Source organism: Cinclus cinclus, chromosome Z (assembly GCF_963662255.1).
Source record: "Cinclus cinclus chromosome Z, bCinCin1.1, whole genome shotgun sequence".
NCBI lineage: Eukaryota > Metazoa > Chordata > Aves > Passeriformes > Cinclidae > Cinclus > Cinclus cinclus.
In genome coordinates, this window is record NC_085084.1 from 48129842 (window position 1) to 48151436 (window position 21595).

The 21595-nt window shown below is 40.2% G+C and overlaps 1 protein-coding gene across 6 annotated transcripts; it reads left to right on the top strand.

Moving 5' to 3' along the window:
- The first annotated feature begins 1074 nt into the window (after nucleotides 1-1074).
- Nucleotides 1075-20924, top strand: HNRNPK (heterogeneous nuclear ribonucleoprotein K). 6 transcript variants are annotated; one of them, XM_062512995.1, is made up of 16 exons: nucleotides 1096-1169; nucleotides 3345-3423; nucleotides 3530-3609; nucleotides 4471-4568; nucleotides 5943-5999; nucleotides 7470-7513; nucleotides 8395-8467; nucleotides 8962-9075; nucleotides 10009-10137; nucleotides 10610-10917; nucleotides 11280-11334; nucleotides 15016-15066; nucleotides 18837-18858; nucleotides 18938-19020; nucleotides 19473-19642; nucleotides 20404-20924. In XM_062512995.1, the coding sequence occupies exons 3-16, from the start codon at nucleotides 3561-3563 to the stop codon at nucleotides 20435-20437; spliced, it is 1287 nt and encodes a 428-aa protein (XP_062368979.1). In that variant the 5' UTR covers nucleotides 1096-1169; nucleotides 3345-3423; nucleotides 3530-3560; the 3' UTR covers nucleotides 20438-20924. The 6 variants fall into 6 exon arrangements, with proteins under 6 accessions (XP_062368980.1, XP_062368978.1, XP_062368979.1 ...); XM_062512997.1 differs by having other exon boundaries at nucleotides 20465-20924; XM_062512993.1 differs by having other exon boundaries at nucleotides 3530-3608; nucleotides 4458-4568.
- Nucleotides 20925-21595: the final 671 nt, after the last annotated feature.

The following is a 21595-nucleotide window of genomic DNA, read 5'->3' on the forward strand; positions in this document are numbered from 1 at the left end:
TGGCAGGGCCGCTCTGCACACTCCTCCCCCTGCTTATACTTGTGCCCAGCTTTACTGCATCCCAGGGGCAGAATCTCTATTTGTTCTTGTTAAATTTCACGCCACTGATAGTTACGAGAGTCAGCAGCCCTTCCCAGTCTGGTATCGCTAGCACACCTGTTCCTGGTGCACTCAAGTTCTGCATCCATGTCACTAGTCCAAGCATTGGAAAGATATATTAGGTTGCCTAACTGTGCATGGACCGTGTCCAATCACTTAGAAAGGGCTACCGAGGAGCTCAGCCTCTGCAGAACACGAAGAAAAAAAAAACCTACAGTAAGAACACTTAAGAAATACCAGGCGTGGGTTTTGCTGTGTTTCTTGGGTATTTTTGCCCTTATAGCCTTCAGAGCGAACAAAAGAACAGACTACCTCCAAGCTATCCCTGAAAGATCCACCACTCGGAAGATACCGCGTAGTTACTTAACGTAAGTAAAGCGCCAGATTTCAATGAGGGAGGTGAAAGGGGTGCGGGAGGGAAGCAGGGAAGCAGAGGCGGGGTAGAGGAGGAAGATCAGACTGAAGATGGGCCGCACCCCGGAGCCCCTCGGAGGGGCCGAGAGTTCCAACTCACCGGGGCGAAGGAGCAGTCCCGGCAGGGAGACCCCGGACCCCGCCGGCCTGAGGGACACGGCACCGCCCCAGCCCGCGCTCCCCAAAACCGCCGCGCGCACCCACCAGCCAATGGGAGGCGCCCGTCGAATCATCGCGAGAGTCTCGCCACGGCCGGCGCCGGGCTGCACACACAAGGCGGGGTTTTAGCGGGCGCCATTTTCTCGCCTCCTGGCCACAACCGCTCACGCTTACTTGGGCCGCCCCCTCTCTGCCGGCGCCGCTCCCAGCGCGGCTCCCGCAGCCCAGGTAGGAAAGGCCAGCTGGCCGTCGCATGGGTCTAACGGCGTCATCCTTTCCCCCGGCCCGTCTCGTCCCTTCCCTCACGGAGGGCGGTGCGGGTCGCGGCGCCTCCTCCTAAGTTGACGGACAGGGGCCTCACCCAACGAGGCGGCGGCGGCGCCGCGCGGGGGGCGGTGGCGGGGCCAATCGCGGGTGGCGCTGGTGGATGTGCGCGTCGGCGGCCGGGGCTGCTCGTCTTTCTCTCCCGTACGCGGCGGGGCCGGCGGCGGGCGCAGGTACGCGCAGTCCGCGGCGCCGTGCGGCCAGGGCCGGCGAGGTGGGGAGGGGGGCGGAAGAAGGGCCCAGGCCGGTCCAGGCCTCGCGTAGGCCGCTACAGCCGCCGCTGTACTCCGCTCGGCGACGTTGCGTGACACAGCGGCGCGAGAGGGCCTGTATCTCTTGTCGTGGGGCCTCAGCCACCGAGGGCTGCCGTGGCCTCAGGGCTTCCGTGGGATCCCGAGGGGTTGGCGGTAGAACTGGGAAGGCGCTGCGTGGAGGATACTTCTGTGTCTCCGCGTCTATTGCTGAGGGCCCTTAGATGTCCGCTGTCCCCGTTACCCCGGGGGTCAGCGCGGGTTCCGCAGCGCCGGCAAATCCCCCTCAAGGGCGGGTGCGCGGCGGCCGCCTCCGCCGTCCCGCGCTCGCCCGTGGTAACTATACCCAGGGCGAGCTCCTCTTGAGGATTATGGCGGGCGGAGAGAGGGCGCTCCGGACCGTGGCTTTCGCGGAACAGCCGCAGAGGCCGATTGGGGGCTGGAGGCTCCGCATTTTCGCCGCTTCGCTTTCGGGAGCGGGCGAAGTGCCCGTGGCGCTAGGGCTGACCTGCTCCGCCCGCTGCGCCAGGCTTCGAGCCGCCGGGCACCTCCTTTGTGTCCGGCCGGGCAGCGCTCCCCGCGGCCGCGTGGTGGTGGCGGTGGCCCTTCCGCTCCCGGCTCCGCCTCGCAGCGGGCAGGCGGGCGGGCGCCATTTCTGAGGACGCCATTTCTTCTGCTCCGCGGGGGTTCCGCAGCGCCGCCGCTCTCGCTCGTGTCGCGGCGGCTGAAGACGCAGGAAAGGAGGCGGGGTGAGATAGAGAAGCAGGCGAGAAGTGCTGCTGCGCCCTGGAGGCGCTCTGGCGTTCCTCAGCTCTTAGGTCTATGGTCGTTGGTCCCACCTCTCGTGTCCACTTTAACCCTTCGGTGTTTACAAGGAACCTGCCTTTATTAGTGTGAATGTCTTCGATTTACCTAGCTGAGCGAGGTGACTGAGAACACATGACGTACGGAGAGGTTTGATTAGGGAGACTAAGCCGTGAATTTTAACTGTAGCTGATAACAGTTTGCTCCCCGCTGCCTTGAAATTCTTGGGATAGTTGGAAGTAGATTAACCGGTGTCTGAAAGGGCTATTACACTTTGTCCATGTCGTCCTTACTGCCCGTCCGCGTAAAAACGCAATTTTGGCAATGTCTGCCTGAGATCCCACTATTACTGAACTTGTGCATGCCCGTCAGTCAGCTTCAAATGCTTGGAAATACCGGCGTATGTTGGGAAGGCAGAGCCTGCTTTTAGTCCCTACAAGCAGGGCAACAACTACATAGCTGTTCGAGAGTATGTTTAATAAGTTAGAAAGAGCTACTTCCCCACCCCCATTCCCCTTCCCCCGATTATGAAAACAAGCATGAGTGCCTGCTGTGTGTTGAGGCAATGGAAGTTAGTGAAGTGCAAGGGGAAATGTGTGATTGTTAGGCTGTGTTTGTAAATCGAGTTTTTACTGATAGTAAGTTGCAAACTTGCTTCTTATTTACACTTCCCGGTAGTGGGACTTAGTAGCTAAAAGCAGGTCAAAATCTATTTCAGAAAATTGTACTGAAGTACAGCTGCTTTTGGAAGTTTTGGTGTGCATACAGTGGATTGTATGTAATTACAGTGGATGGTATTTTTTAAAAAATATTATTTTAGTGTAGTTGGAAGTTGAAATTTTTGTTTTATTAATCAATTGTAGTTGAGAGGACCACACGCTTAAATGTGTGCTAGAACATTGGTAGAGAATTTATAGAACAAATGCTGACAAGTATCCCAGCAGGACTTTTTATTAAGTGTAAATAGTGTTGACTTAAATAGCAGGACCGGATTCTGGTCTAGTGCCCTTTAGAAAGTGAAACCAAGGCATATATCATATAATGTTGAGATTATGTGGTTTTTTAAAACTAGCATGTGCCCAAAAACTGTAATTCAGACATTAGGAGTTTATATAAGTCTACAGATTTGGCCTTTATCATCTCTTAGTGGTGTATTTGGCTGGGCTATGCTTTTTCTTTTATAAATAAGCAATTCACAGCAATAGCTTTGGTCAAACCTTTGTTTTCTGGCTGTAGTGAGGACCAGACTCTTAATGTGAGGAGACTCACAACTGATATGTGCTGTTTTCATAGGCTCTTGAAGCAATAGGCTGTTGGATTTTGATCCCGCCCAGAATACTTGAGTTTTTGTCAGCAAGAATATATAATAGCGGTAAGTTCTAGCAGCAGGCGTTTATTTTTGTTATTTTTTTTCACTTTAGCATGAGGTACAGTTTGCCTTTTGACAAAAAAAATGTACTGTCCTTATTTTTCAACAGATTTTGCTTGTCCACGTAAGAAAAAAAGGCAATGGAGACTGAACAACAGGAGGAGACCTTTACCAACACAGAGACAAATGGTAAATTTTTTAAAGGAATATTCTTTTGTAGAAAGAACTTCTTAAACATTTCAGTATTTCAAAGAATTTTATAATGATTTAACGTTACCATATGTTTGCGTCAGCAGTAATTTTGTGTTCTGCATTGAATGTCTTTGGTTTTAATTAACATGTCATTGCACGTGCTTTTGAAGCACAAATACTTAATGTTTCTGTTGGCATGTTTTAGACATGAGAACTGAAAGTTTTGACTAAATACTGAAAATATTTCATAGCTGTATGAAGAATGTGAATATGAATGCTATAGGACGTAACTGTTAATTGTGTTTTATTTGTTGCAGTTTGCGCAGGAGTACAAATATGAAATATTGCTAAAGAGCTTAATGGAAAATTTCTTGGGAATAATTCCCAGGGGAGTTTGGGCATTATTGTTGTTGATTTGTGCCATTTGTTCCCAAACAGCATGTGAAGTGCTACTTTACTATTATTTCACCAATATTTCAGTGGTGAACAAGCTACATTTCAGCTTTATCCCTGGAAGTTTTTCCCAGTTGTAAATTATAAATAAATTCTAAGTGGGTAATGCTGCACTTCTTTAGACAAAGTGTCATGAATTTCTTACTGCCTGTGTGCAATATTCTCATTTAAGCCATAGTTCATAGGATTTTAAGTGCATTTTCAGTTGTTAATCAGTAAGAAAGCTGTTGAAGTGAAGACTTGTTTCTGTGCTATGGGTGCTCAGAATAGACATCTGATGAATTTTGTGCTAATAGGAAAGAATGTATTAATAGTACAGAGCATAGATTTGGAACATGTTTCACTTAATTATGACTTAGAAAGTTAAATAAATGTTTATGCTTCCCCCTATGGACCTCTCTACAGGCAAACGTCCTGCAGAAGATATGGAGGAAGAGCAGGCCTTCAAAAGATCTCGGAACACTGATGAGATGGTTGAATTGCGCATCTTGCTTCAGAGCAAAGTACGCTGTATTCTTTTTACTGGTTTGGTTTGTAGCATGACAAAGTATTATGTTGGGATATAAGTGTAGAGAAGTTCTGTCCTTTTTTGAAAATTAGAGTAATTTCCATTGTGTAGGAATGTAGGTGTATTGCAATGGCATTGTCCTCGGGGTTCTCTTGAAAGCATTTATTCCCTAAGGGTCAATACAGGGTTTACTAAAAAGATACATTTGCTAAGAAGTAGAGCAGTAAAGATTCTAAGATATTTTTACATTTGAGTGGAAGGCAGCTGTTTTGAAGGGAGTGACTGTATATGAGTCTTTGGAAAAGAAGGTATTTAGAAGATTATAAATTAGTGATTTTAAATAAAATAGTGAGACAAGAACTGATGATTTTAGTAACTCCTAAATACATCTACTAAACTTGTTCAGCTACAACAGGAAGAAGTGTGGGAGTAGTGCTTCAAGGATTGCAGTGATTTTGTTGACAAGTGTGAATAGTTAAATTTGCCCTATGTGAATTTCGTCTGGTGTTTCCAGCTGCTAGAGATGATTTATAATTTCTGAAGCATCTCAGTCTTTTGTGCTAGTGTGAAAGAATGTTGCCTTAACTCCGTGTGGCATTTCTGACCAACAGCCAAGTTACTTGGAGTACCATGAAATGTTTTGCATGCTGTTAGCATAACGTATGTGTGTAATAAAAGCAATACATTTCATAGAATCCTTGAATGAATGTGGTAAAAATGCAGTTTTGCAATTAATATTTTTTACTATTTGTCAGTTTATTCCTGTTCATGTTGATGGCTTGAATGAAGTTGGTGGCTGTTAACATTAATTTCAGCCTTTTTCAGTTTATATTGCTCTGAGAAATGAGTTACTTTACAGATGTGCAAAACAGTATTAGCTCTTGAAATTATCAAATGTTTGAAGTTCAAAAGTGGAATTTGTAAATGTATTCTGTAAGGAAGAAAAAGCTGATCAGAGAATTGAGGAAATAATTTACCTGAATTGCATCCATTTAGTTTTTTTTTTTTTGTTTGGTTTTTTTTTTTTTTTTTGTTTTGTTTTGTTTTTGTTTTGTTTTGTTTTTAAATAGATCTAGTCTAGGAGAAGTTTGACATGGGCAGAATTGCCTAGAAACTTCTCTTTGGAATTGAAGTATTAGTGGCAAAGCTGAGTTATCTTTCTCTCTTTGCTGTGTTCTATGGTTGTAAGAGGTTTTGGTAATTTTTTTTATGTGAACAAACATTCAGTTGTTTTCAGTTTGATTTCCAAAGTAGTGCCTGCTGCCACCTTTTGGGCCAGCAAAAATAGACCTACTGTTTTTAGTCTTGAGTTCAGAAACTTAATCTGTGCTGTGTTGTCATAATGTAACTTCTGAAAACTATTTTCCAGAATGCTGGAGCAGTGATTGGAAAAGGTGGCAAAAATATTAAAGCACTTCGTACAGACGTGAGTATATATGAGTTTGAACTAATTTAACACTGCTTCTTTCAGAGCACTACATCGAAAACTTGATTGCGTGCATTTCTAGAAATGGGAGCAATTCAACTCTATAGACATCCACATTACAAACCATTTGTATTGATTGTCAGAGTAGATAACAGTTCTTCAATTTCTATTTCAATTAAAACCCAGCTTGATGCATGGGAGGAGAGGTTTATATTAAATCTCTTCACTTTTTAATAGGATTCTACCAAATTACACACTTGAAGTGAGTTACCATCCTAATTAAAAATATTGACAAAGCTTAAACCCCTTAATACTACCATTCCCCTTATGTGGGCATCAATTATAGCCCGGCTGAAACCCTTACAGGTGGCTGGCTTAACCCAGTGATAGAGGAATTCTTTCACTTCCTTTAAAAAAGCAAAATAAAACATCCATCTGTTCCTTAACAGCTTGCCCATGAAGAACAAAAGCATTAATGTTAAGGTATGAGTATAAAACACTAAAGGAACATTCTATTCTGTTACTTGGAAGGATTTTTAAATCGTCATGACTTAATGCCTGTTCACATTTTAAAGGAGGTTCACTCTGGTGATTAGACACATGCTCAGTATTAATGTTGTGTATTTATAAAACTTGGCAACGCTTCTTAAATTCCATTTGTTTACACTCCTGTACTTAACATCTGCTACAATTTCAACGGTTTTTCCAATCAAGACTCTGTTCAGCACAAGATTTGGCAATATACCAGTACAAATCAGTTCCAACTAACTACCGCAACTTGAGATTTTAGTTGAAATGGTCAGGAATCATACATACGCTCACTAACTTTGGCAGCTAGTTGTTCCTCTTTTAGGGTTTTTTAATCGGGTTTTTTTGTTTGGCCTTTTTTTTTTGTTTGTTTTTTTGAGTAAATCGATACGTCACCCAAGTCCAGATAACTTAGATTTGTCTGGAACACAAACTTTCCCAATTTGCCCATGGTTCTAGTAACTACCAGTCTCGACAGGTTTTTGCGTCTACCCTCATGAGCCAGCCTGCTACTGAAACATCATTTGTTAACAGTAAAAAGTAGTTTAGTCAGGTCAAGTGACTCATTTTTAAAGTCCATACTGTTAGGCCACAGTCGGTGTAGAAATCCGTTATTGTGTTAGTCTTCAGAACAACTTAAGCTTGTTTCATTAATTGAGAGTAATGAGTATAGTTTGTATTAAATTAAAATTTATTGCTTTTCCCCCTTTTCCCTCTCCTTGTTTTTTTGGCCATATATCTCCGTTGCCCATGTACTGGATCGACTTGCCCCTGCGTTGCCCACCATGACGTTGGCCCATCCGCCCCTGAACGCCCATGTGAAAACCCTGGTTGGCTATGCCCAAAAATGTGCTCGTTGCCAAACGGGTACCATACTTGACAACTTCCGATTGAATACCCATGCCCAATGCCAACATCCACGAACGCCAATGACCAATGCAGTACAATGCCAGTGTTTCAGTCCCAGACAGCAGTGGCCCCGAGCGGTATGTCCCAACAGTTTATGCCTCACTGCCTGAATAGAAAGAGAGAAATGTATTTTATTACCTGCCTTTGATATAATTAAATAGTATCCCCTTATAGACGGTGTATTGTTTTTTTTCAAGTTTTCTGTCTTATTTTCCCCATTAAGTCTTTTTGTCACTGAACTTTTACGTGAGTTGCCCACCCAAACAATCCACTAATTTTATTTCAATGGAAGGAGCACAGCTTCAAGTGTTGCATATTTGCTGCATTGTAAATCAGATTGGTTCAAAATAGTCTCTCGCTCTGTCTTTGTGGCCCACCTTGCTCCCCTCAACATTGCCTGTTCATAATTATTTCTGATGAAGCGCTAATTCCGGTTCGCTTTCCTTCACTTCTCATTTGTTCCGTCTTTTTTTTGTCTTGCATTTGTATTTGTTTTCTTGGAGGGCCCATTAGTAAACTGAGTTCCATAACCTTATTCCAGATACAACGTTCACCCCTTGCATATCCTCACTTTTAATAAGAGAAGGTGTGCCAGTTCTACAAATGTAATAGCGAGGGTATCCTAATTAGTGGTGGCGGGGAACATGAATATTCACTTCTACTTTTCAGTTCTGTGTCAGTTTCTTGCCCACTTAATTTGAGCCCTTCCAAAAGCCCATTCTGTCTTTCTCTGCAAGACCTACCTACTTAAATTTTTCATGCATATATATTGGGCATAAACAAAGGTGCATGTGTTGTAAATTGATCAAACAAAAGATTTACTTTAAATGGGGAATATTTATAAACTCTTCTTCATAGTAAATCTTGTTAAAATTTTGTGTGTGATGATAAAAAAAATTTACTTCTGCTTTTTCTTTTCTACCTTCTCCATATTGTCTGTCATTGTGGCATCCAACAGCATCTTGAGTATAAGCGCAGATATAGAGACAATTGGAGAAATCTTGAAGAAGATTATCCCTACTTTAGAAGAGGTATTTATCTTTAAATTTTATTCTGTTTAGAATGAAAATATTAGCTTTTGAATGAGATGGTTCTACAGTATTTGCTACTTTTTAAATACAGAAAATTTTAAAAAGTGGAAAATGACAAAAGCCTTTTAAAGAAGGCTGTCACACTGCATGTTGGCATTCTTTGGGTAGAGGGCAAAGTTGTCATTGTTTATTAAATTAACATTTTGAACAGCCTTCCTGTTTTCCAAATAACAAGTGTTGCACTGTTTGTTACCGTCTTAAAACTTTATAGCAAGTGGTGCATTAATAAGTAATGTAAAAAAAATAGGGAAATATGATAGTTTATGTTGAAGTGAGGTGTTCAAATTGTGGTTGATCACAAGAAATACAGGACTACAGTTCAGCAATAAATTAAATTGCTCCATTGTGTTCGAAGAAAAATCTTAAAACCCCAAATATTTTGAATTCTTGTAATTAATCTTTATTGCTTCTCCCTATATGCATCTTATTTACAGTATCAACACTACAAAGGCAGTGACTTCGACTGCGAGCTTCGACTTCTTATTCACCAGAGTTTGGCAGGAGGCATTATTGGTGTCAAGGGTGCTAAAATTAAAGAACTCCGAGAGGTACTTGTTTTCTGTTCTTCTGAGGTTTGATTTTGTTCAATGAGCAATGTTTTCTGTTCATAAGGGGCATGTGTAAGTGTCTGCTGTGCAGTAATTCATTCCAAACATGTTGCATACATGCTTTTGATGCTGTGAGATCGAGCTGGGAGGGCAGCTTTCTTGCAGACCTTAGAAGTAATATCAGTGGCAGAGCCAGGATTTAGTAAAACATTATTTGTGGTAGCGTACTGTTTTTAAAGAAAGGATTTTTACTTAATTTTATTAAAATTGTATTTCTCCTTTTAGAACAAACTTCTGCATAGTGTAGAATTATTTGTGTGTTTGGACACGCAAATAGTCAAGAATGAAAGCATCTGCACAGTAGTTGTGCTGTGAAAGGACTTCATGTTCAGTTTTCATTCTAACTCTTGCAAGATGATTTTTTTTAAGTGAAAGAGTAAGATTTTAAAAACTTAATGGTCTCTGTGAACTGAAAACACATGATTGAGTTTCTTGTGTCAAAGGCAGTTTCAGGTCAGTTAGGTATAAGCCACTACTTGTTTGTATGGATTAAGAAAGGCAAGTTAACTAGACATAATCCTAGCAGCATTGCTGTCTTAGCATTCAAAGCATGTTCAATTTGAAAGCTAATACAGCCTGTAAGCTCACAGTGGTCATGTGGTCGTTTTTCTAATACTTAGTTAAATGTTGTTTTGTAGATGAGTCATAATTGAAACAGAAGACTAATTATTTTTCATCTTCATACACAACTTACAGCAGCAAGATCCTTAAAATATGTAATTTTCACATTTTGTGTGGTAACTCAGAAGCAAGCATGCAGATCTAAGTGGGTGGGAACTTAATTGTCTTTTGAATCTAGTTTTAAAATATTTTAATGGTTTTATAAAGTGGTTTAAAATATTTGATAATCTTAGATATTTTTTTCTTTTTCAGAACACTCAGACCACCATTAAGCTTTTTCAAGAGTGTTGTCCTCATTCAACTGATAGAGTGGTGCTTATTGGTGGAAAACCTGATAGAGTTGTTGAGTGCATCAAGATTATCTTGGATCTTATCTCTGAGGTAATGTTTATTAAATTTATTTTATTTTTTTTCATTTGCATTCATGAATGTTTTAGGCATTAGTTGGATGAAAAATGATATCTTTCAGTTTCTAGTTTAAATTCAGTACCTCTTACTTCCTCAAAAGCAAAGTGAAGGACAGTTGTGAACCTTGTGAACTGTTTCTGTTGTTTACAATTGGGGTACACATTATGAGGGAGGAAAACAACTTTTGGTACTCCTGGGCCATTTATGCTTTGCATGCCATCAGAATGGAAGATTTGAAGAGGAAGGGAAACAAAATCTGTCTGCCACTTCTGAGTAGTTTTACTGTCATAGTTAAGTTCATAGGAAGCATATCAACATCTCCTTACTTGGCAGCATTGTGAAATCAAGAACATGTTCCAAATGCATAAATGTGTTAGTTTAATTAAATTTGTCAGTTGTAATAGAACTATCTGATTTGGTAAATTGTTTTGTTTGTTTATATTAGTCTCCAATTAAAGGACGGGCCCAGCCTTATGATCCCAATTTCTATGATGAGACATATGACTATGGTGGCTTCACAATGATGTTTGATGATAGAAGGGGACGGCCAGTGGGCTTTCCGATGCGTGGAAGAGGAGGTTTTGATCGAATGCCCCCTGGTCGTGGTGGGCGACCTATGCCTCCCTCAAGAAGAGATTATGATGATATGAGCCCTCGCAGAGGACCTCCTCCACCTCCCCCGGGTCGGGGTGTTAGAGGTGGCAGCAGAGCTCGTAATCTTCCTCTTCCTCCACCACCACCTCCTCGTGGCGGGTGAGTTGTTGCATAAATGCATCATACAAAAACTCCTGTTGTATACCTGAGTCATACTCACATTTACTCACATTTCAGTGATTTTTCCATGCTTGCATGTTGGTAGTGATCATGCCGGATTGAGCCTGTATTAGACAAGAGTATTCTGAAATTCACTGAAATTTAATTACCTGCTGTACTGTAGAGTAAGTTGCCAGGACTATAGCCAGTAGTTCTGGAACTTCTGTTATTCAGTACTTGAGTGGAGTAGTTTGATACTAACTTACACGTGAACCATGAATGGGAAAATTCAGATTAGAATAAGCAAGCTAGTTCGTAACACGCATAAAACAATTAACATGCTGCTGCCTTTTTCTTTTCAGAGATCTGATGTCCTATGACCGAAGGGGCAGACCAGGAGACCGTTACGATGGCATGGTATGAGTTTAAAATTTGCTCTGTTGTGTCCCTAAGTACAGTTAGTGTGCTGACCTTGTGTTGCTGAGCCGCATGCACATTCATGTGGGACATGGTTCTGATAGTAAAACCAAAATGTTTTCTCCATTCAGGCGGTCCTCCTGTGGACGAATATTAGAGGTGTAAATGGTCCTCTTCTATTTTCTTTCTTTCTCCCTAAGATCAAAAAGATCCAGAGTTCTTGACTGCTCAGCCCTGTAGGTTTTATTGTACTGGCCGTCTTTCAGATTTGTTTAATCAGCATGACAGAAACAGCAACTGGCAGATTTTTAAGATAGAGAAAGTATGTCAGAACCATGTTCTCTAATGAGTTACACAAGGATTCTTAACACTAAAGGTTGGAAAACATGAGCATTGATACAGTAATTCAGATTATGGAAGAGTATCTGAAGAACTCCAGTTGAGGAAGTGATGGCTTTAATGAATCAATTCTTCTGTATTTTCTAGTTTCTTTGGAGAAAATCCACTCTTAATTCCAGATGTTTTGGAGGTAAAGCCATTGCTTAGTTGAGTCCTACATCAATTCTTTCTGAGGAGAGAAAGAAATCTTCTAGTGTATGGAGGTTTAAACACTACAGCTAGTCTTCTACATTGCATTCTGAACTGCTCTGCTGTTGTAGGACAAGATTCCTCTTTGCTCAGTAGAAAATCCAGGAGGTTGTCCTAGTTTCAGCTGGGATAGTTACTCTCATCTCAGTAGCTGTTTTGAATTCAGTATGAGGATAATACTGATAGCATGCTGGTGTTTCTGTTTTTCCTATGTAATGTTTATATTAAGTCAAGCACTTACTGTCTCCTGCCCTGATAGTGAGTAGGTACAACAAAGAAGCTGGGAGGGATTATAATCAATTCAGGTGACCCAAGATGAAACCAAACAGAGATTCCACACCATATAACATCATACCCAGTATATAAACTGGGGCAGTTAGCCAGAAACGGGGTCCATAGGGGTTTGAGAAGAGCCTGGCAGTGGTCAGCAAAGTGGTGAGCAGTTGTATCATGTACCCTTCATTTCATTATTGTTTTGGGGCACGGTGGTAGTGTGCTGTTTAATTTTTTGTTGGTTTTCTTCGTTTTGTTTTTTAACTTCACAGTTACTAAACTGTTCTTCCCTCAGGATATAAGTTTTACTTTTGATTCTCATCCCAGTTCCAGCAGGGGTTGGGCGGGGGTGTGAGCAAGCAGCTGTGCCAGCTGGTCTTAAACCACAACAGAGTCTGTAGTAACAATCTTTACTCTTCTGGCTTTGTTTGGCACCTTCTTTAAGATGACAGGTGACACATCATTTATTTAGAAATAAAAAAATATAAAAGAAATGAAAAAGAACTATGAAACTGGCTACCTAAATGGGCTTTGCATGTGCTCCTTGGGAATAAGAGTTACTGGAACTGCAAATAGCAAGAATGTCATGTGCTTATTAGAAATAATAAAAGATTTTTTTAAAGGAGAGAAACAAAAAAAGTTTCCCGTGCTACTCTACATGCTGAGAAACTGGAAGAATGGAGAAGTACATCTTCAAGATCTCATATCTCAGATATATTTGCATGTTTTCAGAGCTTAGGTTTTATGTTCTTCCATTTGTAGCTTATAAAGCCTGTGCTAGAGTACATAAAACGAGCAGCCTTCCCTTCTTTGGGTATTTGGTTGAGCACAGTCTTACTTAGCTTGACTCTTGGGCAGTGGTGTGTTCTATTTTTGTTCTATTTTTATTCCAGTCCAGCTAGAATAGAAAATTCATTTTGACTTAGGTTTAGCCTGTCAAGTTGACCTTCACTTTATTGACATGAGTTTGTACACATAATTGGAGTCATTTTTACTAGTTTTGATTTCTTTAATGGAAAAAAAGCAATTTCATTTGCTTTTCATAGTAAAGCTGCTCATGACTTTGGCTCCTTTGTGACCAAGTATTATAGCCTGGTTAAAGTGAGGACTACTTCCCAACAAAGACACTATTTAATTTCTAGTTGTAGTTAATCATGGTCCTAGTATCGTAAATTGTGTAAGTGGGAAGGAAGTCTTCACACTGAGTGTGACATCACAGCTTCAAGTATTATGCCAAAAGGTTTTCTGTGCTACACTTTGTTTCAACTAGAAACTGTTGTGTAGCTAAAAGTTTCAACTAAACCGATATTACTGTGGTTTGTGATTTAATGGTGGAAAAAGCTGTTCTTAAGAAAGTAGAAGTGTTCTTTTCATATGGATTCTGTCCTACACAGGTGTAATTAAATGCAAGAATTGATAAACATCTCAAAAGTACTGGAAAAATGTACAGAAAAATTTTTTTGCCGGTTCTCCTTTTCATTAAAGGCAGAAAGATTGAACAGTTGACAGCCTTTAAGACTGGATGCTGAACTGTGGTTTTTCCTAAATTCCAGAGATATGACAGTATTGACAGCCTTGTAAATTCTGAAATGAGAAAAACCCATTTTGATTTTAAAAGACGGGTAAATTCGTCTTGGCCATACCAAATTAATCATGTAATATGATACTTGGTTGTTAGCCTGGCTTAAAGTTGTAGTATAAATATGTAGTGCTGTTTAAATGCTCCTTTAACTTCCAATCTGTTCTGAAGCTTTTTCTCCAAAGAACAGGCTTGTTTATCTGCATATAAAAGTATATATTTCAGCGTGTAACTACTTCAGATGAAATCCTGTGGAGCATAAGGGCAGTTGTGGTCTGAAAAATCCTGAGTTTTTTGTATTTTTTTTTAGCACACTTATTCTCAGGGACATGTAAAAAACTAGTGAAGGAGGAATGTATAACAACTGTGCTATTTATTCATGCAGATGCTGGAAGGAAGCAGCAAATTTTCACTTTCCTGGTTCACGCTTAAAAACCAGGAAAACTTCTTACAAAAGAATCTGACATCAGTTAGGACAGCATGTGGGATTATTAGGTGTAAAAGTAAAGCTCTTTGCCTTATCCAACCCATCTGTCATCTGGTTTCTGTTCCAGTTCCGAGTACTGACTAGGACAAATTAGTCTGCGGCATAAAATGTGATGTATGCTAAGACACCCTGTTTCAGAAACTCATTTTGAGCAAATAAACATCAATTGCTGAAATTGTAAAATTCTAGAAGAAGGTAATTCCATATATCATGTGTTTTAGAAACATGATTAAGTTTCTAGTACAGTTAGGCAGTGGTAGAGTGTTAGTCTCCTTACTGGCCAGATGAGGTATGTGGATATGTAGAACTTGAGAAGCAGTGTCCTTCCAGTTTAGTCCTTCCAGGTGATTATACAGTTGGCATAATCACTTGGAGTTACTTGTTTCAATCATACTAAACCTTTTTCTAGCAGATGGCAGAAATAAAAGATTTGATGAAGTATTTTTACATGTAAAAATGTAAACAGTTTTTCTACAAGGAAAAAAAAAAAAAAGGCTTTTGCCTTGCCGTTAGTTTCTGAGCTTCTTAGGGGGGAAATCTGCTAATACCACAGAAAGAGAAGGTAAACAGAAGCTGCCCCAAAGTAAAACTAAAAGCCAGTGAGTCTTGAAAGTTGTCTAAATCACATATTTTAAGTCTTTGTTAATAGTAGAAAGGTTTCTTTGTACCACTGTGCATTATATTTGTTTGCAACATTCTCTGAAAGTCTGTATGACCTGGATTTCATTTCTTCCTCTTATGCTGTGTCTGGAAGATGATGCAGTGTCATGTGGATGCCTGTGATGACATGCAGCCACCAGAGCTGGTAAGTGTTATCAGCCTGTTTTTTGTAAACTGCTTTATTGAATGAGTTAAGTGATAAAGCGAAATTTTCAAGAGATCCTGAGTGTATTCCATGGCAGCTTGTACCAATTAGAATTTATAAAGCCTTCTTCTTGGCTCCAAATTTAGCAGCGGACTTAATGGTGTGTCCTTTGAAGACAGGTAATATTAATAGAAATGTGGGATTATGCAGCAGCTAAAAATAGAGCAGCTTTTCTGTACCTCTTTTGTCTCTTTTATACACTTTATTTTGATAAATGGTAGCTTTCTCCATAACTAAAGTAGCATAGATGCATGCATTTATGATTTACATTTTGCATTACGTCCATAATGTTGTGGGATTTTATTTCAAGCAGCAAATATTTAAAGTAGCTTCTCACTTTTATTTGTGAATAAAGTATATTTACCTATTAATCTATCTTAATCTATCTATTTGATGAGATCGGTTTTGGGATTTTACTACAGAATCATAAAAGATTTTGGTTTGAAGTAACCTTAAAGATCATCTAGTTCCAACCTGCCTTGGGTAGAGAACCTTGAATTAGACTGGGATGCTCAGGGTTCCACTGAACCTGGCTTTGAACACTTCCAGTAACTGGGCATCTGCAGCTTTTCTGAGCAACCTGTTCCAGTGTCTCACCGCCCTCACAAGAAAGAATTTCTTTCTAATACCTAAACTAAACCAACCCTCTTTCAATTTAAAGCTGTTGCCCCTTTCCTTCCTTTACATGCCTGTAGAGAGGAGTGAAATCTCTCCAGCCTTCTTGTAGGCTGCCTTCTGGAACGGGAAGGCAACAGTAAGGTCACCCTGGAGCCTTCTCTTCTCCAAGCTGGACAGTCCCAGCTGTAAGGCTTTCTTAGAGGAGAGATGCTGCATCCCTCTAATAATCTTTGTGGTCCTCCTCCAGACTTGATCCAGTTGGTCAATGCCCTTAGTGTTGGGGGCCCCAGGGCTGGATGCAGTACCCATGTTGGGTCTCAGAGGAGTAGACAAGCTGAGCAGAGTCACATCCCTTGAGCTTTCGATGCAGCATGGGACACGGTTGCCACTCTGGGCTGCAAATGGTCACTGCTAGGTCATGTCCCACCTCTCACCCACCAGCATCCCCACATCCTTCCGGGCAGGGCTGTTCTTCATCTGTTCATCCCCCAGCCTGTGCTGGTACCAGGCCTTGCACCAGCTCAGGTGCAGCACCTTGCTCTTGGTCTTGTTAAATTGGATGAGATTTCCGTGGGCTCCATGCTTTCCAAGCTTTTTGAGCTTGTCCAGGTTCTTCTGGATGGCACCCTGTCCTTCAGGTCTGTCAACAGCATCACTCAGTTTACAGACTTGCTGCAGGTGCACCTAATCTGTTTGTGTTATTGATGAAGATGTTGAATAGCACTGGTCCCAGGGAGGGCCAACCCCTGACGGACACTACTTAATGTCTGTTGAAACTCTGAGCCAGTGACACTGCCCTCTGGATGCAACTACCCCTGTTCAATTAACAGTCTACTGATGGAATCCATCCCTCCCTGATTTGAAGGGAAGGATGGGCGGACTATGTCAAAGCCTTCACAGAAGTGTAGGTAAATGGTAGCTGTAGCTCTTCTCTTGTTCATCAATGTAATCATTGTAGAAATTACGGAGTACCTCAGGTGTTGGCAATGTCTTTTTAAGATGGTAAAGTGCTGCCAAATCAGTACTTTAGAATAATCCATGTGAAAAGTCGGCTCTTAGTTTGTATACACAGCAAGTTCTATCAAATTCTATTCTTTTGTAATCTGGAGAGGCAGATGCGATCAAGGAAAGGTATTTTCTTTAAAAGAAAATAGTCCAAAAAGGAATCCTATGACAAATACCAATAGCAATATATTTCTTTATGCAGTGTATGATGTGATTAGCTTCTCAATTAAACCTTATGCAGAATCATTGTCTTGTATTTTGGACTCCACTGTAAGCTCTATTGTTGTTGAGCTCTATATTGTTTTATAAGATGTATTGCTTAGTAACATGATAATAAGGGTTGCTTAGAGACAGAGGATAAGCTCAACACTTTGATCTGTCTAGCTTACATTTTGATGTAAAAAGAAAGATGGTAAGGAATATTTTTTGGGAAAGTTGTACATTGTAACGAGTAATTGTGAGTGGTTGAACATGATTGGCTGCCAGGGGCCAACCCTGCTGCTCTTACACCCCTTCCTTAGTAGAGTGAGGGGAGAAAGGGAGACAGAAAAGTCTGTGGCAGGCGAAGACAGGCAGATCACTTACTAATTAACATCATAGGCAAAACAGAGTTGGCCTGGTGTAGGTTTACTGCCAATTTGAGTAGCATGTGAGAAAACACCTTTACCCATCTTCCACTTCTTCACAGACTCAACTTCCTCTCCTTCATTCATTACTCTTCTGTGTCCTCTGCTATGAATGGTACAGAAGTGATAAGGAATGGCAGGTTCCAAGTCTGTTCATCACAATTGTCACTGCTCCTTCCTCCTTGCACTGTTCCCCCCCTCCAGTGTAAGGTCCCTTCCATGGGATGATACACCTTTGTGAACTGCTCAAATGATCTATTTCCAGTGGACTGCAGTTCTTATGAACTGTTTCAGTGTGGGTTCCCTTCATGGAAAAGACTAATTTGGTGTTGGTTCCCTTGCAGGCCACAAGTATCTGCCTGTGCAGCTTCCTTCAGGGCATATCTACCTGCTCTCAGCGTAGCATCCCTCAGTAGGCTACAATGTAGTGATCTGAGTGGTTTTCTCCGTGGGCTGTAGGGCAGTCTCCATTCCAGTGCCTGGAGCACTTTTTTTATCCTTGCTCACTCTTGTGGTCAGTGCACACTGGGAACTTTTCACTCTTTTCTTAAATATTGCCACTAACATGTCACCAGCTTGGCTGATAGTTTCAGCCTTAGGCAGCTTCCAGCTGCCTCTCACAGACCCCAAGAGTCTCTTTAGAAGTTGAATTTGAGAGAACCATGTATATTTATTCTCTGCTTCTGTAGGAAAGTATAAATACGGGATCTTGCACACTTAGAACATGTTACACGAAATGAGAACTTGATACCAAATACAAGTTTACAAATCCTAAAAATAAAAGGGCCAGGAGAGCTCATTGGTTTAAATGTAACAGAAGTAGCTCATGCTGTGATTGTTTGTTCAAGGATGTAAAAGGTTGCCGCATAGTCAGAATAAAAGATGTAGATGTAGTAGGATGATTTACTGCACATACTTCTTGCCCTGGAAGTATATACTGGAGTCTCTTGAACTGTGTTGATAGTATTAATAAGGCTCTATTCTGATTTTGAAATACTAATTTTTAGTACAGAGGTTCCCAAGTAGATCAGAATTGACGGCTGTCTACAAGAAGCTGAGATAGTGAGGTTGCCTTGGTAAACAGACATGGCTGAATCCTTTGTCATTTTATGTGTTACTCGTAGAAGTTTTGATAGGGCAGGATAAGAATAACAGAATATCTGGAGTTGGATGAGACCCACAAGAATCATCGTATCCAACTTGTGGTCCTGCACAAGATGGCCTGTGGTCCAAATGGACAGAGGTTAATAAGATCTCTCCCACACACCCCTTTTGTTTCTGGTCTTCGTCTTTGCCTCAGGATGCCCTTGATGGGCAAACAAAACTGTTGTTTTTATATCAGGTTGAGGATTGTGATGTTTGATTAAACGGGATCAAAGTTAACAATATAATGCTTAAGATAAAAATGTGTAAATGAAGCATGGCTGTTCATGTTAATGTTTTTTTCTCTTTCTCTTACAGTTCGAGGGTGGCTCTGGTTATGGTAAGTGTTCATGTAGAACCTTTGCATGTAGTTCATTATGTAGTTAATATAAAGGGCTTGATGCATACACTTAAATCAGATTATTCTTACGCAGGGGGGCGTGGTTCATATGGAGATCTTGGTGGACCCATCATCACAACACAAGTAACGATTCCCAAAGATGTAAGTAAAGTTGATTTACTTTCAACTCATGCTTTCTCTTAAAAAAAAAGCCATTTCTCAGACTGTTTAAGTAAATCAGAAGTTAAATTGCTTTGATAAGTACTTCTAATATAGAACAAGTGTTTCTAAATCACCAATAGTGTACTGTTTTACTGTTTGATTTCTGCCTTCAGAGACACATTGAACAATTTTACTTGTGGCTAATACTCAGTAATAGTATAAGTAGGTCCTTGTAACTTAAGTTTTGTAAATGAGACCTGGTTCTCCCAGTTTTATGTCACCTGTGTTTATACAATTAATACTGCAGGGGATATTTTTAGACTATAAAGAAATAAGCTCCCATTGCAACACTTGAAACTTAATTTGTGGAAACTACTCCAATGCTGTTGGAATTTTCTAACTTTTTGGAAAGAGTTGTATCAGGAAATGAATGGTTTTGCTTTCTTCCCTAGTTGGCAGGATCTATTATTGGAAAGGGAGGCCAGAGAATCAAACAAATACGTCATGAGTCAGGAGCTTCAATCAAAATTGATGAACCACTAGAAGGCTCAGAAGATCGGATAATAACTATTACAGGAACACAGGACCAGATACAAAATGCACAGTATTTGCTGCAGAACAGGCAAGTTAAAGTTTAATGTTGTCTGTAGTGTCAGATTAACATATATATTATAAAAACTGCTCTCCTCTGTGAACCAGCTTCTTTAAGAAGGCAGGTTTTAAGTAACTATTTGAACCTAACTTTGCTAGTGGTAGTTCTGCCTTGATTCTCTTCTGTTCTCCATTGTAATTAAAATGAAGACACCCTCAAAACTAATCTTGCTGGAAGACATCTTAACCAAGCAGTCCTCTCCTTTCTCTGGTGAAAACTGCTGCAAAAAAACTACCTGTAATAAATTACATAGAGCCTGTAGAAAATATAGAAGATTTCAGTGAATATTGGCCTAGTTCTGTGTGGAAGACTAGTGATTTTGTTGTTTTTAGATAACTAAATTGACAACAAATCACAGTCTGCCATATGGCACAGACCATGCCTCTACAGGACAAGTTGAAATCGATTTGGGGCTGTTATGCAGCATTTCACACCTTGTTGACAGTACTTTGCCTTTTCTGCCAAATATTAACAGCTACAGATAGCATTTGCTGTATTAACATTCTGGCTGCTATAGCAGATTTTAGTATCTTAACTGGAATGTTTGGCTTTAGATTACTAATATTTAACTATGCCTGAAATACACTAACATAATTGTTAGCCGTTGACATTTTAAAATTATGTACTTTTAAATGTGTTAGTAATTTGTAATTTAATATGCTTTATGAATGTTGATGCAAGATGTATGGTCCATCATTCTAATACATGCTTTTTTTCTTTTTCTTTTATAGTGTGAAGCAGTATGCAGATGTTGAAGGATTCTAATGCAAGATTATTTTTTCTTTTTTATAGTGTGAAGCAGTATTCTGGAAAGTTTTTCTAAGACTAGTGAAGAACTGAAGGAGTCCTGCACCCTTTTTTTTTTTTTTTAATCTGCTTCTGTTTAAAAAGCCAACATTCCTCTGCTTCATAGGTGTTCTGCATTTGAGGTGTAGTGGAATCTTTGCTGTACACCAGATGTAATGTTTTAGATCCTTACAAATACATGGGGGGGGAGGGCGCACGAGACTAACATTGGAAATTTTTAAGCAGCAGAGAGAGTGAATTATATTTTTGTTCATTGTTGGTGGTAAATTGTACTGTTTTTCTGTAATTGTTGTGAACACCCTGCTTTATGTACACTGTATCTTACTTTGAAGGGGGAGAATATGGTAGGCCACATGTCCCTAGCATTTGTTGAGAGCAGTGTGCAGAATGTAATGCATTTTTGTAAGAAACATTTTAGGATTTTTCAATAAATTTAGTGAACCTATTCTTGGTGGTCATTTTTCTTCAGGTCTACATAAGGTCATAACTAAAATGGATACACCTAGTTTGTTTTTTTTCCCCATATAAATTAAAGTTGCTGTTAAGATTGCTCTTCAGTTTCCTTGATATATAGATGGAGTTATGTGGGGTTTTTTGACAAATTAAAGAGATTGTGTGGAAATGATGACTTCTTTGCTTTTTGGGGATGGGGAAAAGGTGAAAATACGCAAATATTGTGTAAAATTTGAAATTTTTGCAAGTGTTTGGCCCTCTGCAATACATATAGGTGACAGTATATAAATAAAATATTTTAAAACTTTGTGATGTCACTGAGTAAACAGTGGTAAAGTACACCTGATTTTAGACAGCTTGCTTTAATGCAGCATTGCTCTACCATTACTGACTGAATTATACCTGTTTCCTGAGCTTTTATTTGTATGAGGTAGGAATTGCAAATTGGCAAGTTGACAGTACAACTATGTAACTTGTTTTTCCTTGTATGCAATACTACAACTTGTTTCCCAGATGTATGTTGAGTTCCAAAAATAATTATTTGTGAGAAATTTAAAAAAATATAAAGCCTCTGAATATCTCATGTAATACCTTTGCATTTGTATTTATAGTTAAAAGTTTTAACTTCACTTCCTGAATAAAAACAGATTAAAAAGTGTAAAG